The 18,160-nt window shown below is 38.4% G+C and overlaps 1 protein-coding gene across 4 annotated transcripts in view; it reads right to left on the bottom strand.

Moving 5' to 3' along the window:
• Positions 1-575: 575 nt before the first annotated feature.
• NELL1 (neural EGFL like 1) overlaps positions 576-18,160 on the bottom strand; it is a 670,736-nt gene continuing 653,151 nt past the window's right edge. For all 4 annotated transcript variants that reach the window (XM_072985884.2, XM_072985883.2, XM_072985886.2 and 1 more), the window contains 3 exons: positions 10,658-10,834; positions 7,673-7,897; positions 576-3,087 (listed from right to left, as the gene is read on the bottom strand). In XM_072985884.2, the coding sequence (XP_072841985.1) occupies positions 3,037-3,087; positions 7,673-7,897; positions 10,658-10,834 (453 nt within the window). In that variant the 3' untranslated portion in view covers positions 576-3,036. The remainder of the gene's footprint in view (positions 3,088-7,672; positions 7,898-10,657; positions 10,835-18,160) is intronic.

Below are 18,160 nucleotides of genomic sequence, written 5' to 3' on the forward strand. Positions count from 1 at the left end.
CATGCATACACTGAGGTGTAGAACTGGCAAGCCCCTTCAATTTTAGTTAAAAAGAAAACCCAGATGCCTCTGCAGCTATTAGCCATCAGCTTTTCCTGAAATCAGCTCATACAGTTCAATGGCCTGAAATCCCAAGGACAGAAAATAAAATAAGAACTGAAGGTCAGAGGAAATGTGCAAGAGGTTTAATAAGAATTAGTGACTACTAGCCATTAGGCATTAATTAAGTAATTATAATTAATTGAGCAATGTAGGAACTTCCAATATTTTTCAATATGTTACTATCTATGTGAATGGGGACAATTCATTATAAATATAAAATTATCAGTGTTGTTCCAAAGTCAGAGACTTGAACCATATTTTTGGTCCAAGACCATGTTAGTTATGGGTTGTCTTCTTTTTCCAAAGATAGAGTCTTGGGACTTCTGTTTCCTGCATGCAAAGATGGAAGAAAAGGAACCAAACAGAAAATACTACAAACCAAAATTGCCCTTCTGATCATACATAAACATTTTAAATGGAAAATGTGTTTCCTGTACACTTAAGATTCAAATAAAGCTGAGGAAGGCAAAGAGATCTGTACACAGGAGTTTATTTAGATGACACAAGTTTTAAATCACTCCCCTTTACATCCCAAACTACTGTATCATTTGCGCCAGTTGAATTACCATTGGGTTTACAACATGTCTTACAAAATGGATTAGTGATGCTGTTCACAAATGGCCTTTGCAAGGATTCTATTAAAAACACATTATAACACCATTGTTAAAAACAATGTAAATATAAGGGTTGCTAAAACAGAGACAAAGAAAAAAAGGAAATTTTGTTGACATGGAGTCATACAAAATAGGGCAACCTTTGCTTTCTTCAGAGTACAGGGATCTTGCAAACACACACTCAGGGGAGTTCTCTGCCATTGGGGAAAACAAAGCAGTGTCTACTTGTATGAAGCTTCATCTACACACTAGAACTCCTGCATGTGTACCAAAAATACTGAATTATTGGACTTATTACGTTGGATCCTGGTCATATCATTTACAGAAAAAAAATCAAAGAAATCTCTAGGAAAAAAATCTGGGTGACCACAGACTTTTCATTTCGTTGAATAATATTCTTATAATAGAATGATCAATGCATATTTGAGTGCAGAAGGATGCCTTCCATTCATCCACTTTAAGTCTGCCATTTCTTAGCTAAAACTAGGAGTTTCCCAGTTACAATGTTTACAACTTAAACTTGTCTGCAGAATCTAATTTTGAATGCACATTAAGCTCAATTAAATAAATGTGGTAAAAATTATAGAAGGATATCACATATCAAAGTAAAATGAATACAACAAACAGGTTAAAACCACAGTGACCTCCACCCCAATCCATAATTGCAGCAAAACGTACAATTCATATCACCCAAAAAGCAATACTTGTTTAGCAGATAGATAAATACACCCTGTTGATGCATTTCTGGGTCTGAGTTCAAGGTTAACCCGGCATGCAACTGGGCAGTCTGAATGGATGGGGGTGTGTGCCATCTTCCTAATTTCTCCACTTCATAGTACAGGCCATGCTATTGCATGAACTACTCACAGAATTCAGATACACAGGAATGAATACAATTCAGCTAGGCTGAGACCAATTTTTGTCTAGTACTTTCAGTATCCAAGCCTTGCAATATCAAAACAGCTACCTGTTCTTCAAACTTACTCTTTTGTGCACATTTTGAAGTTTTAATTATAATTTCTGGCTAAATTTGGGATTTCAAACAGAATTTTATAGCTAGATAACTTAATAAATTCAATTTTTTTTAAAAAAATGTAGGAATGGAAGAAAAATGTAGACAAGATTGTTTGGTGAATTTACTCCATTTAATACAACCTGGAACATAGTGTGTACCATCCTTCTTTCAAGACTAGGTCACTGTCGAGTATGAGATATGCTGAAATTACAGTCAAATGCAGTGACATTTACACCATTCCCTGTAAACGCTAACATGATACAAACAGAAACAAATTTAGTCATGATGGCATATGTAATGGAGGATGGCAGACTTTATTATGCTAAAGCAACAACACGGGGGAGAGATTAGAAACTCGTGTATACTAGTGTAACTGATATCAAAATCTTCCCCATTTGCTTACAGTCAATAAGTGTAAAGCCCTTTGTTTTATTGACTGCTACACAATTCTGACTGAATTACACCCACATCCTGTATTTGTCATTTGACTTGCAAACGACAACACATTGCTACGCCTAATGTTGACAGGTGGCACGGTTTCCCGTGTATGTTCTGGAATGGTGCTGATGAAAACAGTGTCATTCTTTCTCTCTCTCTCCACACAGGAATTTTGCTGTTAGCTTATTTGTCTGCAAAAGAAAAGTGCTTTTTGCCACTTCATTAAACTTGTGACATTATTCCATTTTATTCCCCCCTCCCCACCGCAATAAAGATTGGCTGAGACTTGATTACTTCCAGCCTGTACAAGTCAAATATACCTTGGAATGTTTTACAATGTTTGACAGCTATGAAATATAAGTACTATGCAGTTTGGCTGTACATACATACATATTTTCATAAATACATCTGACAGGGACCTTAGAACTAAATAGGCAATAGTATGAACCACAACAGGCAGTCTTATTTTGTCGAACCTTGATCTAACCAAAAGTAAAACAGGAGTTTCCATCATGATGTTTTTACACAAAGCAAACAAATAAATACATCGTGTTTTGGAGATGGAATAATTTCAAAGCAGTTGCAAATGATATGACATAAAAAGGGCGTAATTTACAACACTTAAAACTTTTAACAACCATTGATTTATATGCACTGTACTGTAAAAGTTACCCGAGAGAAGCCTAGCAAGGATGAGTGTGTAGTGGTAGGTCCCAAAGGCAACTCCCAAATGTCTTCTTCCTCAGGCTGAGAGACTTTGGTAATTGTCTGTTGTGTAAATCTCCCGTCTCTTACAACTGCATTTGTTTTGAAAGTGGGAAATTGCATCAGTTTTTCTCACAAAAAGAAGAGTCCCAGCTTTATACTTCAGTTATTCTGAAGACACTCTAAATTCACCGAGCAACAGACATTTCCATTCTGAATGGAGCAGGTGAGGAAAAAGAGAGAGAGAGAGGGAGAGGGGGAGAGAGAGAGATTAATGCTATTAAGTCTGATAGAACCAATGCAGCTTTACAAAAAAAAAAAAATACAAATTCTATCTCTAACCAGAGGAATGTAGAATTCTGCAGTTCTGTTTTGGATAGCTCAGTGAGTTAGGGAGCCAGAGGCTGTGAGTTTGATTCCACACCTTGATTCCTAGGAGAAAAGCCAGCCTATGTAGCCTTGGGCAAACTGCCCACTTCCAGAATGGCCACAAGAGAGAAGGGAATGGTAAACCACCTAGAGAGCCCTGGAAAGATTGCTGCAAGACTTGATTTGATGGCATGTAATCATTCGTAATTCCCAAAATAAAAGAGACCAAATGAGGGTTTCTTTTCTCCCATATCAGAAGCTTTTCTTTATATATGGAGGTGTGAAATATATATTCACCTGCTGTAGTAACAGGGTGAAATGGTAGTACAAACTCTTTTCCCTTTTCCACGTAGATATTATCTCACTTGACCCAGAGTCCTCATTCAAACAGTCACACAGAGATTCCACTCACATGTTTACTCCCTTCAGAAAGGAGGTATGGGGCGAGGAACCAGTCATGTGAAATACATTTCTGAACAATCAGCCACTGCAATTTGGCAGGTTCTTTTACTTTGCAAGCCTTGTTATAGTAGGAAAGCTTGTGGCACTCTATACCCTGGTAATGTATTGGAGTAGGGGGTACTGTCTGCCAGAAGGAGCAGGGATGTTTTACTCTAATGGCCATGAATGTTAATTCAGATCAGTTTTCATTAACTTGGAAAATAAAATGTAAGCAGCTCTATGAAACTTATTACATTCCCTTCTTTAGCTTTGTTTCTTGTTTTTTCTGAAAGATGACAAATGGTACCATCATCGCCAAGATGGTACAGTTCTTTTTTGGGGAGTGGGGAGGAAGGCCTGATATAAATTAAGTAAATCCATGAAGAAAATTAAATAAATAAAAACCTACTTTATTAATAAAGTTTTTAAAATGCCAGGAACTCTTTTTCCACTGGATATAGAATATTCTTAAGAGATAAATTTAATTGCTATTGTCTGCTGGAGGTTAGGACTCCTGCGTTAAAATTAGGCAACACCGTCACCTCTGAAAAGTGGTCTGCCTTTTATTCAAGTCAAGTTTGCTTATTTAGACCAGTTCATTCATTCATACTGTATTCTTGGGCCCGTTCTGGAACAATGAATTGCAACACTGTAAGTGTGGCAAATGTAACAGCTGGCAAAATTTTAAAATGGCAAATCATCAGACAATATGAAATGTGAGTGTGTCTACAAAGAACGGCTGATCCCGATTCACCCTGAGAGACCTCTCATGGTCACTGCCGAGGATCAATTTTGTGAACTGTATACCTGCACCTGTGTTCATCAAGGGAAAATGTGTGCCTCTATAGACTGAGAATCAATAAATACAGAAATAGTTTATTTCTGAAAGAAGAAAACAATATGAATTTCTCCATATGCATTAAAATACAGTATATTCTAGAACAGGGGTGAAAATCTGCAGCCTGTGGACTTATTCCCACAGGTCCAGAGGCTGACCATGCCCACCTCTGGAATTTGGAGAATTTATCTCTGCCCATCCATTTTTAAAGGGGTTTTTTTTAAAAAAAAAAAAGAGAGAGAGAAAAACCTCCTCACGTCCTCTAGAGGTTACAAGGGTGATTTCCCTATGTCTATTCCTGGGACAATGGCGTCTTCTTTTACCAGGAAGTAACCTACTCACCCACAACCAAGCTGCTTCTTTTCATGGGCCTGTGGTCACACCCAGTTTAGAAAAACAGCATGTGCTAGTCCTTTAACAACGCAGGGCAATGCAGCAGAACTGCCCTCTTGTGCCACCCGAAGAGTACAAGGGGCCTTTTAAAATTATGTCAAAAAGGTCAGCCAGGTGTTCTTGGGAAGTAGCACTTGGACTCCTGGGAGCAAAATATAGCTCATAGATTGTGGTTATCTCACCTCATGTAATTTTTTTAAATGAATATTTAGATATATGAAGGAAATGACTTCCTACTTGTCTTAGAAAATCTGAACAACAGCAAGTCCATGGCTGCAGTCCACAAGCTACTGACTCAAAATGTTAAATTAAAAGGAATTTAAGTAAATACCTCCAGGGCTATGCACAATTGCCTTAATGGAAATTAATTCAAAGAATACATCAGGTTACTTTTATTTTATTTTGTACTTTTAGATTTTAGTACTGTATTGCCTTGTGGAGCTGGCTAGATAGCTCAATGGTTTAGGTATCTGGCTGTGGAGTCAGACAATTCCTCACTATGTCTCCTGCAAGTACAGCCAACCTGTGTGGTCTTGAACAAGCTGCAGTTTCCCAAGATGCCCCCAGAAAAAAGGAATGGTAAACCATTTCTGAGTATTCTCTATCTGGGAAACCCTGAAAAACACACATACACATTGCCTTGTTGGTGATTTCCTAGCTTGTAGGGTTTGTTGTTGTTGTTGTTGTTTGATCTTTTGTCTTTGGTTGTATATCTTGGTTTTTATGATATGCTGTCTTCAGCTATTGGTCTAAACCCAGTTATTACTCCCAAGGAGAACAGACATATTGAGTCAACAGGACTTACATACGCACTGACTCGTGAAGATATCGTTGATTCAAAGGGTCTGCTCTAACTGGGACTAAAATTTGAATCTAGGGCACTTCTCTTATTATTCATAAATTAATTGGTATTTATTGTATATACCAGTCATAAAAAACAATTCAGCCCATGAGGACAATGTTTAACGAAGAGGAAATTGTGATTGTGCTTTCAAGCAAGGCTCAAATGCTCCATATTAATAGGTGTAAAAAGTTACTATTTTTGGTATATGTCCATTTACTCGTTTTAATGAACGACACAGCCTCGGATAACTGATGCTAATTTACCGTAAGCAAATTACTGTATATCTGAGAACTAAAGTGGTTGGAGTGTAGGAAACATGAGGTTCTGTCAAGATTATTCAAAACCTTGTTATTTTGTCATATTTTGTGTTAAATATTCCTACTGCTGAATTCTTTTTTGCAGCAGAATATAGCTGGCCAGGACAGAGTGCCCCAGATGTTCCGTAAAGGGCAAGGTCACAACACCACAACAGAGATCACAACAATAGTGTTTGGTTTTGACAAATTGGTGGAATCAAGAGGACTACCCGATCTCGAACAGGCTCCTGGACCAAGACTATTAGTGACTTCTCAATAATTCAAGATTGCAGTGGCAGGTGTATTATCATGATGATGGCCAAGATTTCAAAGCATCTTTAGCTGAGGTATTGCTGAACCCATTACAAAGTAGCCATATTTTCCACTGCTTAACTGTTAATTTTATTTATTCTATCATACATAGGAGCCCAAATGTGCCTCTGGCATCCTAAGGCAATTTTTAAAAATTGTCACTTGGAAGTGTGCCCTCTAGGGGGAAGCATGATGGACATCTTTGCCATTTATGCCCCAAGAGTATTTTTACTTTTTTAAATAATGTGGCCACCAGAGGGCATTAGGGAGGCTTTTTCAGTAAAGTATACCTAAATTTTAAGTGAGGATGCAGAAAGAGTGTGACCGCATGAGGTTTAGGATTAGGCATATCCTGAAAGTCACCTATCCTCAATATACAGTAACAATTGTATACCAGAATTTTATTTTTTAAAATCATGTGACATTTGGCTGGAAATGTGACAAACTAGGTTTTTGTACTTCATGACTGTATTCCTTTGCAGGAGATAATAGTTGTTGTTGTTTAGTTGTTAAGTCGTGTCCGACTCTTTGTGACCCCATGGACCAGAGCACGCCAGGCCGTCCTGTCCTCCACTGCCTCCCGGAATTTGGTCAATAATAATAATAATAATAATAATAATAATAATAATAATAATAATAATAATAATAATAATAATAATAATAATAATAATAATAACAAGAAGAAGAAGAAGAAGAAGAAGAAGAAGAAGAAGAAGGGAAGCATGATGCACATTATTATTATTATTATTATTATTATTATTATTATTATTATTATTATTATTATTATTAGTAGTAGTAGTAGTAGTAGTAGTAGTAGTAGTAGTAGTAGTAGTAGTAGTAGTAGTAGTAGTAGTAGTAGTAGTATTGCTGGCAATTAATTTGAGGAAGTATAGCAAGAAGTCTAACCGAGTATAAATGAATGCAGTATGAATAAATGGCACCCTGCAATTTGTATTACTGCAACTCCTTTCATTAAGAAGCAGGTTGTTGTTGAAAATACATATTTATAGATTTCTAGAGGCGTAATAGTTATCAACATGAATGTTAAGGAAACCTGTAGGGTTTTAAGAAGGAGTATTTTAAAACTGTAAAAAGCTGTTGAATAGTTCTGGTCCAGACTCCCAGGATAATAATCACATAATTGTCATTACAGCAAACTGCGTAATTTTGTCACTGCATTCTCATTCTGCTGTTGTATTTCACTGTTGTCACTGAAAGCTATGAGCCAACTTCCTAGGGAGGACATCTGATTCCTGAATACAAATTCTGTATAGCTTCCCCCTGCAGTCTTTGACAGCCAAATACCTTGCATTTGCAGGTTGTACAAGGAGAGCCAATCATTGTCCATACAGAGCCACTGAGTCGTGTTGTCCCGCTGCTATCTAGGCATGTTTTTCTGATATCATAGGTAACATTATCAGCCAAACAGGGGTCACTAACACAACGAGGGCAACATTCTCCTTCTGATACTGCAGTGTAGTCACAGTTCAGGGTTGGGCATGCAAGTGGCCAACAATCCACTTCACCTTCCTGTGAAAACAAAAGTGATGGATGGGCAATGAATAACTGTCTGACGCAACTACCTACATTTCCTGTACCAGAGCGATCTGCCAATTGAACCAGGAATTAAATCAGTGATGTTATAACCTGTTATAACCTGTGATATTTAAGAACAGCATAATACTTTCTATGTGTGACACTACTCCTGAACCTTTTTGTAAATGATACTTGACGTCTGGTAAAACATGTCTGATAGGAATACTTTGGCCAACAGTCCTTTCCACGTGTGCAGCAGACATGGGGTCAAGCAAAAGTGGATCATTCCAACATCTATGGGTTCACCGACACACCTGAAAAAAAATGGAACTATGAACAGGTGATCCATCTGAGGTCAGACCACCTCAAACATCTTTTTCATCTGTCTGACATAAAATATGCATGTTGCATGTTGTGAAAGGTTTGTACATACATACTTCTTTGAAATAGGTATGTACAAAATGCAACATCTGACAATTCCATGGACTACATGTGCTAGGGTATGTATTGGGGTGCATAGCATAGGATGCATCCCAGTGATTGGCAACTTTGCCAGGTCTGGGGTGTGTGTGAAATAGATAGACCACACTAAATGGCAAAAACCCCATTATACTGGAGATGGCTATAAAAATATACATTTTGGACACTGAAGAGTGTGTGTGTGTATGTGATCTACTAACAAGATAAATCACCAATCCTGGAGGCTCTCAGTACAGAGCAGCTTATACGTATAAAAGGTGTTGCATGCAGCTAGTAACATGTAGATCAGTGGTGTCCAACCTTGGCCCTCCAGATGTTCTTGGACTTCAACTCCCAGAAGCCTTCACCACCACTTCTGCTGGCCAGGATTTCTGGGAGTTGGAAGTCCAAGAACATCTGGAGGGCCAATGTTAGTTGATGTAGATATTAATGGCACAATGAAATGTTGCTGTGCTGATGTAGATCACATGTGTACATTGTGTATCCAGAAGTGTATCTGTATTCTGCCTGTGGGCGTTAAAGGGCCACGTGCCTAGTTCTGATTGATAAAACCACATATCTGGCCATATAAAAACCTGCTGTTTGTGGCTTATGGTGAAAGGGAAATAATTTTTTTAAAAAATCAGAGAAATATACCAGTGCTGCCACTGGCTATTTATCATGTTACGGCTAAATGCTACATAGTAGTTTACAAACACTAAGAGTTAATGGCACGGTAGTTAATACATCCAGCAATCATACTATAACTGACATATAAGAATGTGCTGGTAAATAATTTATGGCACTATTTTCCAATGTGAACAAGTATCTTATAGCTTTGTATACCTGAAACACCAATGTAATCCAGTCATGATGGACTTACTGGCAATCAAGAAAAGGTGGTTCAACTTTTTGTAAATAGGGCTGTATTCCCCTTGAAGGAGCAGGGATGTATTTATTTCAGTAAGCTTTTAATGTGTAATACCTACTTTTATTGTTGTCAGTTTTAATCCGTAACATCTTCTACCCTTCCTGCTGCTTCTAGATAATGGTAACACATAAAAATTCCCCTAGAGTGAAAAAATTATTGCTGTACTTATTACAATCTCAATGTGCCTCCGGTTTATAAGGTGAAGATATCAGTTTTTTGCATAATTCTTGAGAGTCTTTAATTCATGTTGGCCCTTCTAACCCCTTCCTTTATGAAATGTTTAGACTATTAAGTTGTAAAGGTGGGAAGGCAAAGCAAAGATGACTTTGAACTTCCCTTGATGCCAAGCCCAAGATGATGTATTAGATAAGATATTTATGTTGCTCAGATAAGTCTAATGGGCACATCTTATTCTTATGGTCAGTGTTTGCACTAAACCTTGAAAATTTCAGATTTTAAATGGAAAAATGTGACCATCACCTCTCTGTCACCATTTCAGATCATGGCCTAGAATATACGTTTAATTCTTTTCTATATTCAGTTTTGATATTACTATAGTAAATTACAATATTTTTACAGTGTGTTTGGAAAACATGATTAATACATCAGAAAACATTAGTGTAATCTATGGCTTCTTCAAATAAGCTAGGATCAAACTATGGCTTCTTATTGCTTATTAATAACCTAGAATTGCAAAGTTTGAATATAATGGAAAATTACTCTGAAGTCAGAAGCAGATGCTTCTTAGGCTCACTTCTGCGTGTTCTCATAATACCAACTGGTGGTTTAAAATTACATCTCAACTAGGTCAATGAAAACAAAATTGCTTTAAGAAGAACTGATAGAATTTTAATGACATAGTATACAATTTAACTCAGGTGAAGTACTTTTCATTCCCATGGTTAAGCATATGATTAAAGCTTTCTGAAATCCATGGGTCTTACGCTTGCAATTATATATCCATTTACCTGGGAATAAGCTCCACAGACCACAGTGATATTTCTGAACAGGATATTATACAGCTGTACTGTTAGAGTATTTAGCTTTGCCTGAATTATTTCCTTTGATCCTAAGAAGTTCTAATACAGACTAAGAAAAAAAATCTAAATAGTAGCTCTCCATTCTGCATTCCTGTTACAATAAATAACCTTTTCTTAACTATTGTATGAGTGTCAAACATCAGAATTTGTGTTGTTCTGATACAATGTACAGTTCAATAGTAAACAACTATGTGAAAAGGCCAGATATTCTTCAAGGTTCTTACAAATGTGTCATAATAATGCAAGCTTGAGTTCTGAATAAAGTTTGATCATCAGAAACCTATCACTCATGGATCTCTTCAAACATTTTGTTGGATTCCATACCAGACAACGGCACTGTTGACAGCTGTATGTCCAGTTGTCACCACTTCGATACAGTTTGTGGCCATTCTGGTCTAAACACTGACTGGTTACTCTGGTATCGCATTCTGGGCAACAGAAAAAATCGACACTGGGATTCTGACAATCACAAGTTGTCCGTCGACAAAATATCTTGCCATCCTATCAAGAAAAAAAAAATCAGTTATAGTAAGCAAACACCACCAAAGAATAAATATAGCAAATTAGAGTAAGCCTAGAAGTGGGTTTGCAATCCATCTTTTACAGTCTTAGTAATTTTGCACTTTTGAAGCTAAACACTGACCTTTTAGAACTATATAATACTCATTCATAAACAGTAATTAATGGCATAATAGTTAGTGGACTGCATCCAAAGAACAGGGAAGAGAAGGGAAATAGACATTACCTCAAGAGTTTATGCGAGAGACTACATGTTTTCATGCTTTAACTTATGAAAGACATTGCAAGTGGAAGCATAATTTGGAGTATCTCATTATGGTTAAGTAGCTATGGTGGTGCTATGTGATATAGAGTTGTGTCTGACTTCAGGTGACCCTATGAATTAACAGCCAGGTTTTGCAAACTAAAGGCCAAACTAAATTCCTTTTTGCAATAATGAAAGCATAAAGTCATTACATCACAATAATAACTTAGCGACAGATAATACCACTCCTTCAGCAGTGAAACATTCGTGAAGAAATATCATCACATGGTTTAAACACTGCCTCACAGTGCTGTTACATGCTCTGTTGTTGGTGCTGAGATGACAACAAGGTGAAACTATGCTCTGCTCTGCATTACAACCAATTGGATTTTAGTAATCAAAGTGTTTGTTGAAATAACTATTCCAATTAGATATAAAAAATGGGTGTTCCTTTAAAAATCAGAACTGTAACTGGCTACTTCTCGTGCCTTGGAACTATAAATATACTTTTTTTTTAAATTCTCCAAGCTCTAAGTGGAAGAATATCTTTAGCTTTACTTTCCCTGTTCTATGTGGTTCTAGCATGAGATCTAAAACACCCTTTATACTTTATGCCTCCTACACACAATTAAGCACCTTCAAATCAAATTCTAAAACAATCCAATATATTGGTATTTATTCAAAGTAGTCAAAACGGCAATTACAGTTTCTCAAAAATATTAATGTGATTTCCTTTAGCATCAGTGTTAAAAATCAGCTGCACTGCCCATGGACCTTTTGTAGTAAATTATATAATTAGCAGACTGATGAGCTTCTCTTACCTCTTTGTAAATGATAACTTTCTTTAATAAGGAAGTCATAATTTGCTCTAATTGAGTCAAGGTGTGCTAATATTTTACCTGATCCTGCTTCTGAGATGGCTCATGTATATACTTAACATTATATATTTTTTAATCCTCCAGAGACTTAAAAAAATAAGTTGGGGTTGCATTCCATGGGACTTCTAAAATGTGTGAAGCTTCCCCTGTCATATTTTGTACATTTTTATTGGTTTCACCTTTCTAGCCCATATCTGAAGCCCTGCCTTATTCCATTAACTTAATATCTTTCACATTTTTTATCAAACCAAGCTTTATCAAGCTTCTTTTCACATTGCTACTTTGGCAAGGAAGGGACGCTTTCTCATGGAGATTGTGGGAGTCAGGCATTTATTAAGGAAGAAATGGTAATGACATTAAGAAAGCAACGTAAGCATTCTTCCAGAGATATATATGGGTGGAAAACTTCTCAGCTTCTGAAATTGGCCCACAAAGTAGTTGCTGCCCCTCCCCTGCAAAAACTTATCCCCTCTACCTTGAGTAAAGAAAAGTTTCTGTTACCTCTAGGAACAGTTTTCTTTGCAAGAAATATTTTGAATGAATATGCAATTGTATGGCTGATACTTATAATAAATTACAGCTTAACAGGTGGTCCCATTAAATTAACAGCAACAAACTATGCTACAAAATCAGGACTGTTAGTAGAATTTCATATAGCAAGTTAATAGACAAAATTATGATCCTTTCACCTACATTTTTATAGATTTTTAATACCTTGACTTAGAGCTTATTAGATGAAAGACATAGAAGAATAAATATCACCCTGTATAACCAACCAGTCTGGGCTTATGTTCATACTCTTTTTCTGAAATCCTTGAGGGAAATGCCTTCTCAATAATTTCTGGAAACCCATTCTTATTTTTACTTTTCTAAAAATATGCTTTCCCATCACAAATACAAAATATTTATTCTCTGCATAGAACCCTGCATATTGGAATAGCTACAGATTAAATCAGAATCTTTTTTATAACCACAGCATTAAGATTGCTGCCAAATTTTTTAAAAAACAAACAAAAAGGCAGTATGTTTCATGGAAAAGAGAAAATGAATTTATTCAAATTGTGGGAATGATAATTATAGGGATTATAGTGCTGGAAATTCTACCTGTTATTATTGGTGAATAAACAATTTTAGTGCTTTTACATGCAGGGAATAAAACTGAAATCAAGAATACTAATGAGTTGTGCTTTCAAAAAACCGCACTGGCACATTTGTTTGCTGAACAATTAATTGAAGCAAAAACAAACACCAAAGACAACTGTATTCAAAAACAGAGTGTTCAAGGATTTCTTCTATTTTAAGGTAGGAGATGGGGCCCCACCACTACACAGCGAATTTCTTTCACCACATCATGTCCCTTGTCCTCTTCCCTTCCTTATGCTCTCTCTCACTTGCTCTACTGAACAATAAAACCACAGCTAGTAATCACAGAGGAGCAGAGATGGCAGAACCCAGCAGTGAGGTAGCAAATGAAGGTGGAGTTGTTGCTAAGAACTCAGGGTCCTTTCCTCCAATTTAAAACAGGGGCTAATTAGCTAAAAACTAAAAACAAACAAAAATCTCAAGTCTGGTATAGCCTTTCAAACCTACTGCCTCCCACTACAAAGAACTAAAATTTCCATTTTTCCTAGATAACACACAGCCAACACTAACCATTATGGCATAAGAAAGCTCTTCTCTGCTTTCCCTCAAGGACATCATGCATTCACTGCAGAATAATGAAAACTCAACTGAGTCGGATCATTCTACGCTACCAAAAGAGAAGAGTGCACATTGCAAGCTTGCAGCAGGTCTTCACTCCCTTACATCTCTTTCCATTCCAGATTAAATTATGTGGCATTCATACACATTGCTCAAAGCAGCCTTGTGTACATGTATAACTGCAGCAATATGTTTTTTTCCCTTTGGTATCTTCTACTAATATGCAAGGGTGCATATTATGCCACTGGCAGGGTGAGGACCCTTCGCTTGGTCTCATGAGGACATCGATGTTGTGATGGCTCCTGAGAAATGTGGCTGGTCGGTTGGTGTCTGGACAGCTGGGCTTGGCATCGATTGCAGGCATTGGGGTGACTCTGTTCAGCATATTGAACTGCTGATATGTCCCCCCTGTTGCCTCCCTTTTGTTTGGAGGTTCAGACCTTTGGTGCCCGATACCTTTTGTCTCCGGTTGCCTTGGTGTTTTCATCACCTTCCTTGACTGGGTATGGCTTGCAGCCTTGTAATGCCACCTGGTGGCAATGACCAAGCCCTAGAAAGGAATGTCTGTATTACCAACGTTGTTGTTTAGCGGTGACTGGATTATTCCTGGCAGTGAGCCTGTTGGGAGGCCTGAGGCTGGATTTGACCTGGGGGGGTAGTCTAGGTGTGCAGCGCTCTGTCTTTTATTTTATTTTTAAAGTCGTAAAATTTTTTAATTGTTTTAATTGGTTGTTGTTTAATTTAAATTTACATGTCTATTCTTATGTTATGGTTTAATTACTTTTGTTAATCTGATTATTATTGTATTTTTTGTTTTTATTAATTTGTAAATTTTTCTGGTCGTTAGGCGCTCCGCGGTGGTGAGGTTAGGTCTTGAGGCCCTACACGTGTTGATCGGGGGCAGGGATGATATTGGAATCTTGATGGGTTACTGCACTCCCCATGATCCATCCATTTCATCTCTGCAGCACTGTTGGAAACTTCGCACTGATCTTGGGTGATTTCAACATCCATGCGGAGACAGATCTCGAGTTCTTGGAAACCATGGCTTCTTAGACATGTCCCAACATGTCAATGGCCCCACCCATGTGGGCGGTCACACAATAGACCTAATGTTTTCCCCCGAATGGAGTGAGTGTGGTCTGATGGTGACTGACATTGTGTCAGTCCCCTTGTCATGGTCAGACCACCACCTAATTAAATGCAACCTCTCAGTGGCTCTCCCTCCCCACAGGGAGCAAGGACTTATTTTAATGGTCCACCCTCAAAGGTTACTGGATCCTATAGGAATCCAGGATTCCGGCTTATCTGACTGGTGCTCCTGTCGAGGCTCTGGTTGATGACTGTGTTGCTGCTGCTACCAGGGCTGTTGACACAGTTGCTCCTAAACACCCTCTCCATTGCAGAGCTCATTCAGTACCCTGGTTTAACCAGCAGCCCGGAGCTATGAAGCAGAATAGGAGAAGGCTAGAGAGCAATTGGAGATGAAACCGGACAGACTATAATTTGAAAGCTGTCAGGATCATGGCTAGGGTAAGGGCTGCCAGTCGAGCTTACTTCGCTTTTCGGATAAACGAAGCTTCAAATCAGCAGGCAGAACTTTTCCGTATAATTCACGATCTCCCGGAATTAGTCTCAGTGATTGGCCTCCTACTAGTATTTCACCTGACCAATTTGCACCATGTTTTAAATCTAAAGTAGAGGCCTTCTGCTGGGATCTTTTTTCTTTTTGTATACAGTAGATTGAGCAGAAATGTCCAGTGCTCCTCCTTGTCCGATGAGGCTTAATCTTTTTCAGCCTGTGATGCCAGATATGGTGGACAAAGTGCTTAATCACTGTCATGCCACCACCTCCCCCCTTGACCCTTGCCCGGCCTGGCTAATCAAAGCAGCCAGGCCAATAACAACTGAATGGGCCACTGCAATAATTAATGGGTCTCTCCAGGAGGGCAGGGTTTTCCTTGCCCTCAAGGAGACACTCATTAGGCCCATTAGGAAGAAACCAAATTTGGTGGCGGATGACATTGGCAATTATAGTCCTGTTGCCAATATTTCTTTCCTTAGCAAAGTGGTAGAGAGGGTGGTGGCTCACCAGCTCCAGGTCCTTTTGGATGAAACCAACACCATGGATTTCAGTAGGGCTTCAGGCTGCGCCACAGTACAGAAATGGCATTGGTTGTCCTGTTTTATGACCTGCTGAGGGAGGCTGACAGGGGCAAAATGTCTCTGTTGGTCCTTCTCAATATCTCAAACACCTTTGATACCGCCAACCATGGTATCCTCCTGGGGAGGCTCTCCGAGTTTGGAATTGGTGGTCTGGCACTTGCCTAGCTCCAGTCTTTCTTGGAAGACCGTCCTCAGAGAGTACAGCTTGGGGAGAGTGTATCGGCGCCATGGAATCTCAATTGTGGGATTCTGCAGGGCTTGATTATCTCCCCAAGTGCTGTTTAATATCTACATGAGGCCGCTGGGTCAGGTCATCAGGGGATGTGGGGCTTCATGCCATCAGTATGCTGATGACACCCAGCTCTTCATCTCCTTTTTCCCAACAACAGTAGACACCGTTTTGTTCCTTCAGCACTGTCTGGAGACCATATTGCAGTAGATACAGGTGAATGGACTGAGGTTGAACCTGGGCAAGACAGAGGTCCTGAGGGTGGGTGGCCCCAGCATTGGTGGTTTGGGAAACTCACTTTCTTTTTTGGGTGTGTGATTCTCACCACAAAGAGTGAGGTTCGCAGCTTGGGGGTCCATCTGGATCTGGTGCTTACCATGTAAACCCAGGTAGCCTCAATGGTCTGCACTGCCTACTTCCATTTTTGGTAGATTGCCCAGTTGCATTCCTAACTTGATGTTGGGGCACTCACCACTCTGGTCCATGCACTCGTAGTCTCAATACTAGACTACTATAATGTGCTCTATGTGGAGCTACCTTTGATGCAGAAACTTCAAATGGTGCAGAACGTGGTGGCCAGACTTCTTACAGGGTTTAGAAAACATCAACATATGTCCCTCACTCTGGCTGCCCTGCATTGGCTCCCTGTTTGTTTCTGCATTGATTTCAAATTATTAATGATTACATATAAAGCCCTAAACGGTTTAGGACCTCAATATCTAGCCGAACACCTTCGCCCATCTAGATCTACCTGAATCACTTGCTTTAGCCAGGGTGGGTCAAGGGAGGCTGGGAGAAAAAGAACAAGAAATTGTGGCTTCTCGGCAGTGGAACAATCTCCCCTCAGAAATTTGTCTGGCTCCCTCATTAGGTGTTTTTAAGAGCAAACTCAAGACTTGGCTCTTTAGGCAGGCCTTCCCTTCTGTCAATACCTAATGTATTTATTGCCATCTTCAATTGTATTAATATGTTCTATTTTATATTGTTATTATTTGGATTGTTGTTAGCCAGCCAGAGTAGACTTCAGTCTAGATGAACGGGGTATAAATTAAATAAATAAATAAAATAAAATAAATATGTCTTTCTATAACACTATAAAAATAAACCAATCTGGATGTCAGCGGTATTGGAAAAAAAGCTTGAGACACTGAGACAAAATATAAATAATAATCTTCATCTAGTCTCTTAGGAAAAGGGTAAACAGGATATCCTAAGAAAACAATAAAAGTACTAAAACTACATTACAAAACATATGAAACAATAAAGGGAACTAAAGGCGGTGGCAGCTCAGGCAACGTCCACAAACTCAGGCAAGCACACAGAGTCTCTGCCTCGCTCGGTCAGTCAGCACCATTGAAGGGTAAAAAGGAGGGAGAGATATAAAGCTTTATAGAGCCTTATTAATTATAAGGTACAGGTGAGGTCTTTAAAGATATTAATCCACAGTGGGTAGAATGTTACATCTTGCGATATTCCAACAAATGCATGGTTAATATTAAGATTTGTTTTGTTTCGCATTTTGCCAAGAACTACAGAAAAGCAATACACAAAGCAATTTGAGACAATAGTGTCAATAACATGAAGATATCATTTCAGATCAAAATATATAAGTATATGTCATACAATGGAGGGAAGATGAAAAGAAAGTGAAAGAAAAATAGTTGGGGCATATTACATGGTGTATACATGTGCATGTTTAAAACAAGAGTTGAGGAAATCCAACAGTCTGACAAGAGTCAGAGTAAAGTAAGTAAATGAAATAAGTTAGGTTAATTAATTATATTATGTCAACTAATGCACACATGTGATGTATCTGGTGTTGGTCATAGCTGTAATGCCTCTTCTATGATAAAGTATTGGACTTCCTTGTGATTATACGCTTTTCATTCTCATTGCTATGCTATGTATACAGATTTGCTCTCCTTGCACTCTTCAGAGCGCAATTTGACCTCAATATTTCAGTGTCACAAATATGTAGCCTTTCACACTACACTAAGTCTCATGTTGCTGAGTGTCAAATATCCATCGCTAAAATAACCTCAGCAATTTCTAAATTGTTCTTTCACTATGTGAACAGAATGAGCAAGCGG

Source organism: Pogona vitticeps, chromosome 1 (assembly GCF_051106095.1).
Source record: "Pogona vitticeps strain Pit_001003342236 chromosome 1, PviZW2.1, whole genome shotgun sequence".
Classification (NCBI taxonomy): Eukaryota; Metazoa; Chordata; class Lepidosauria; order Squamata; family Agamidae; genus Pogona; species Pogona vitticeps.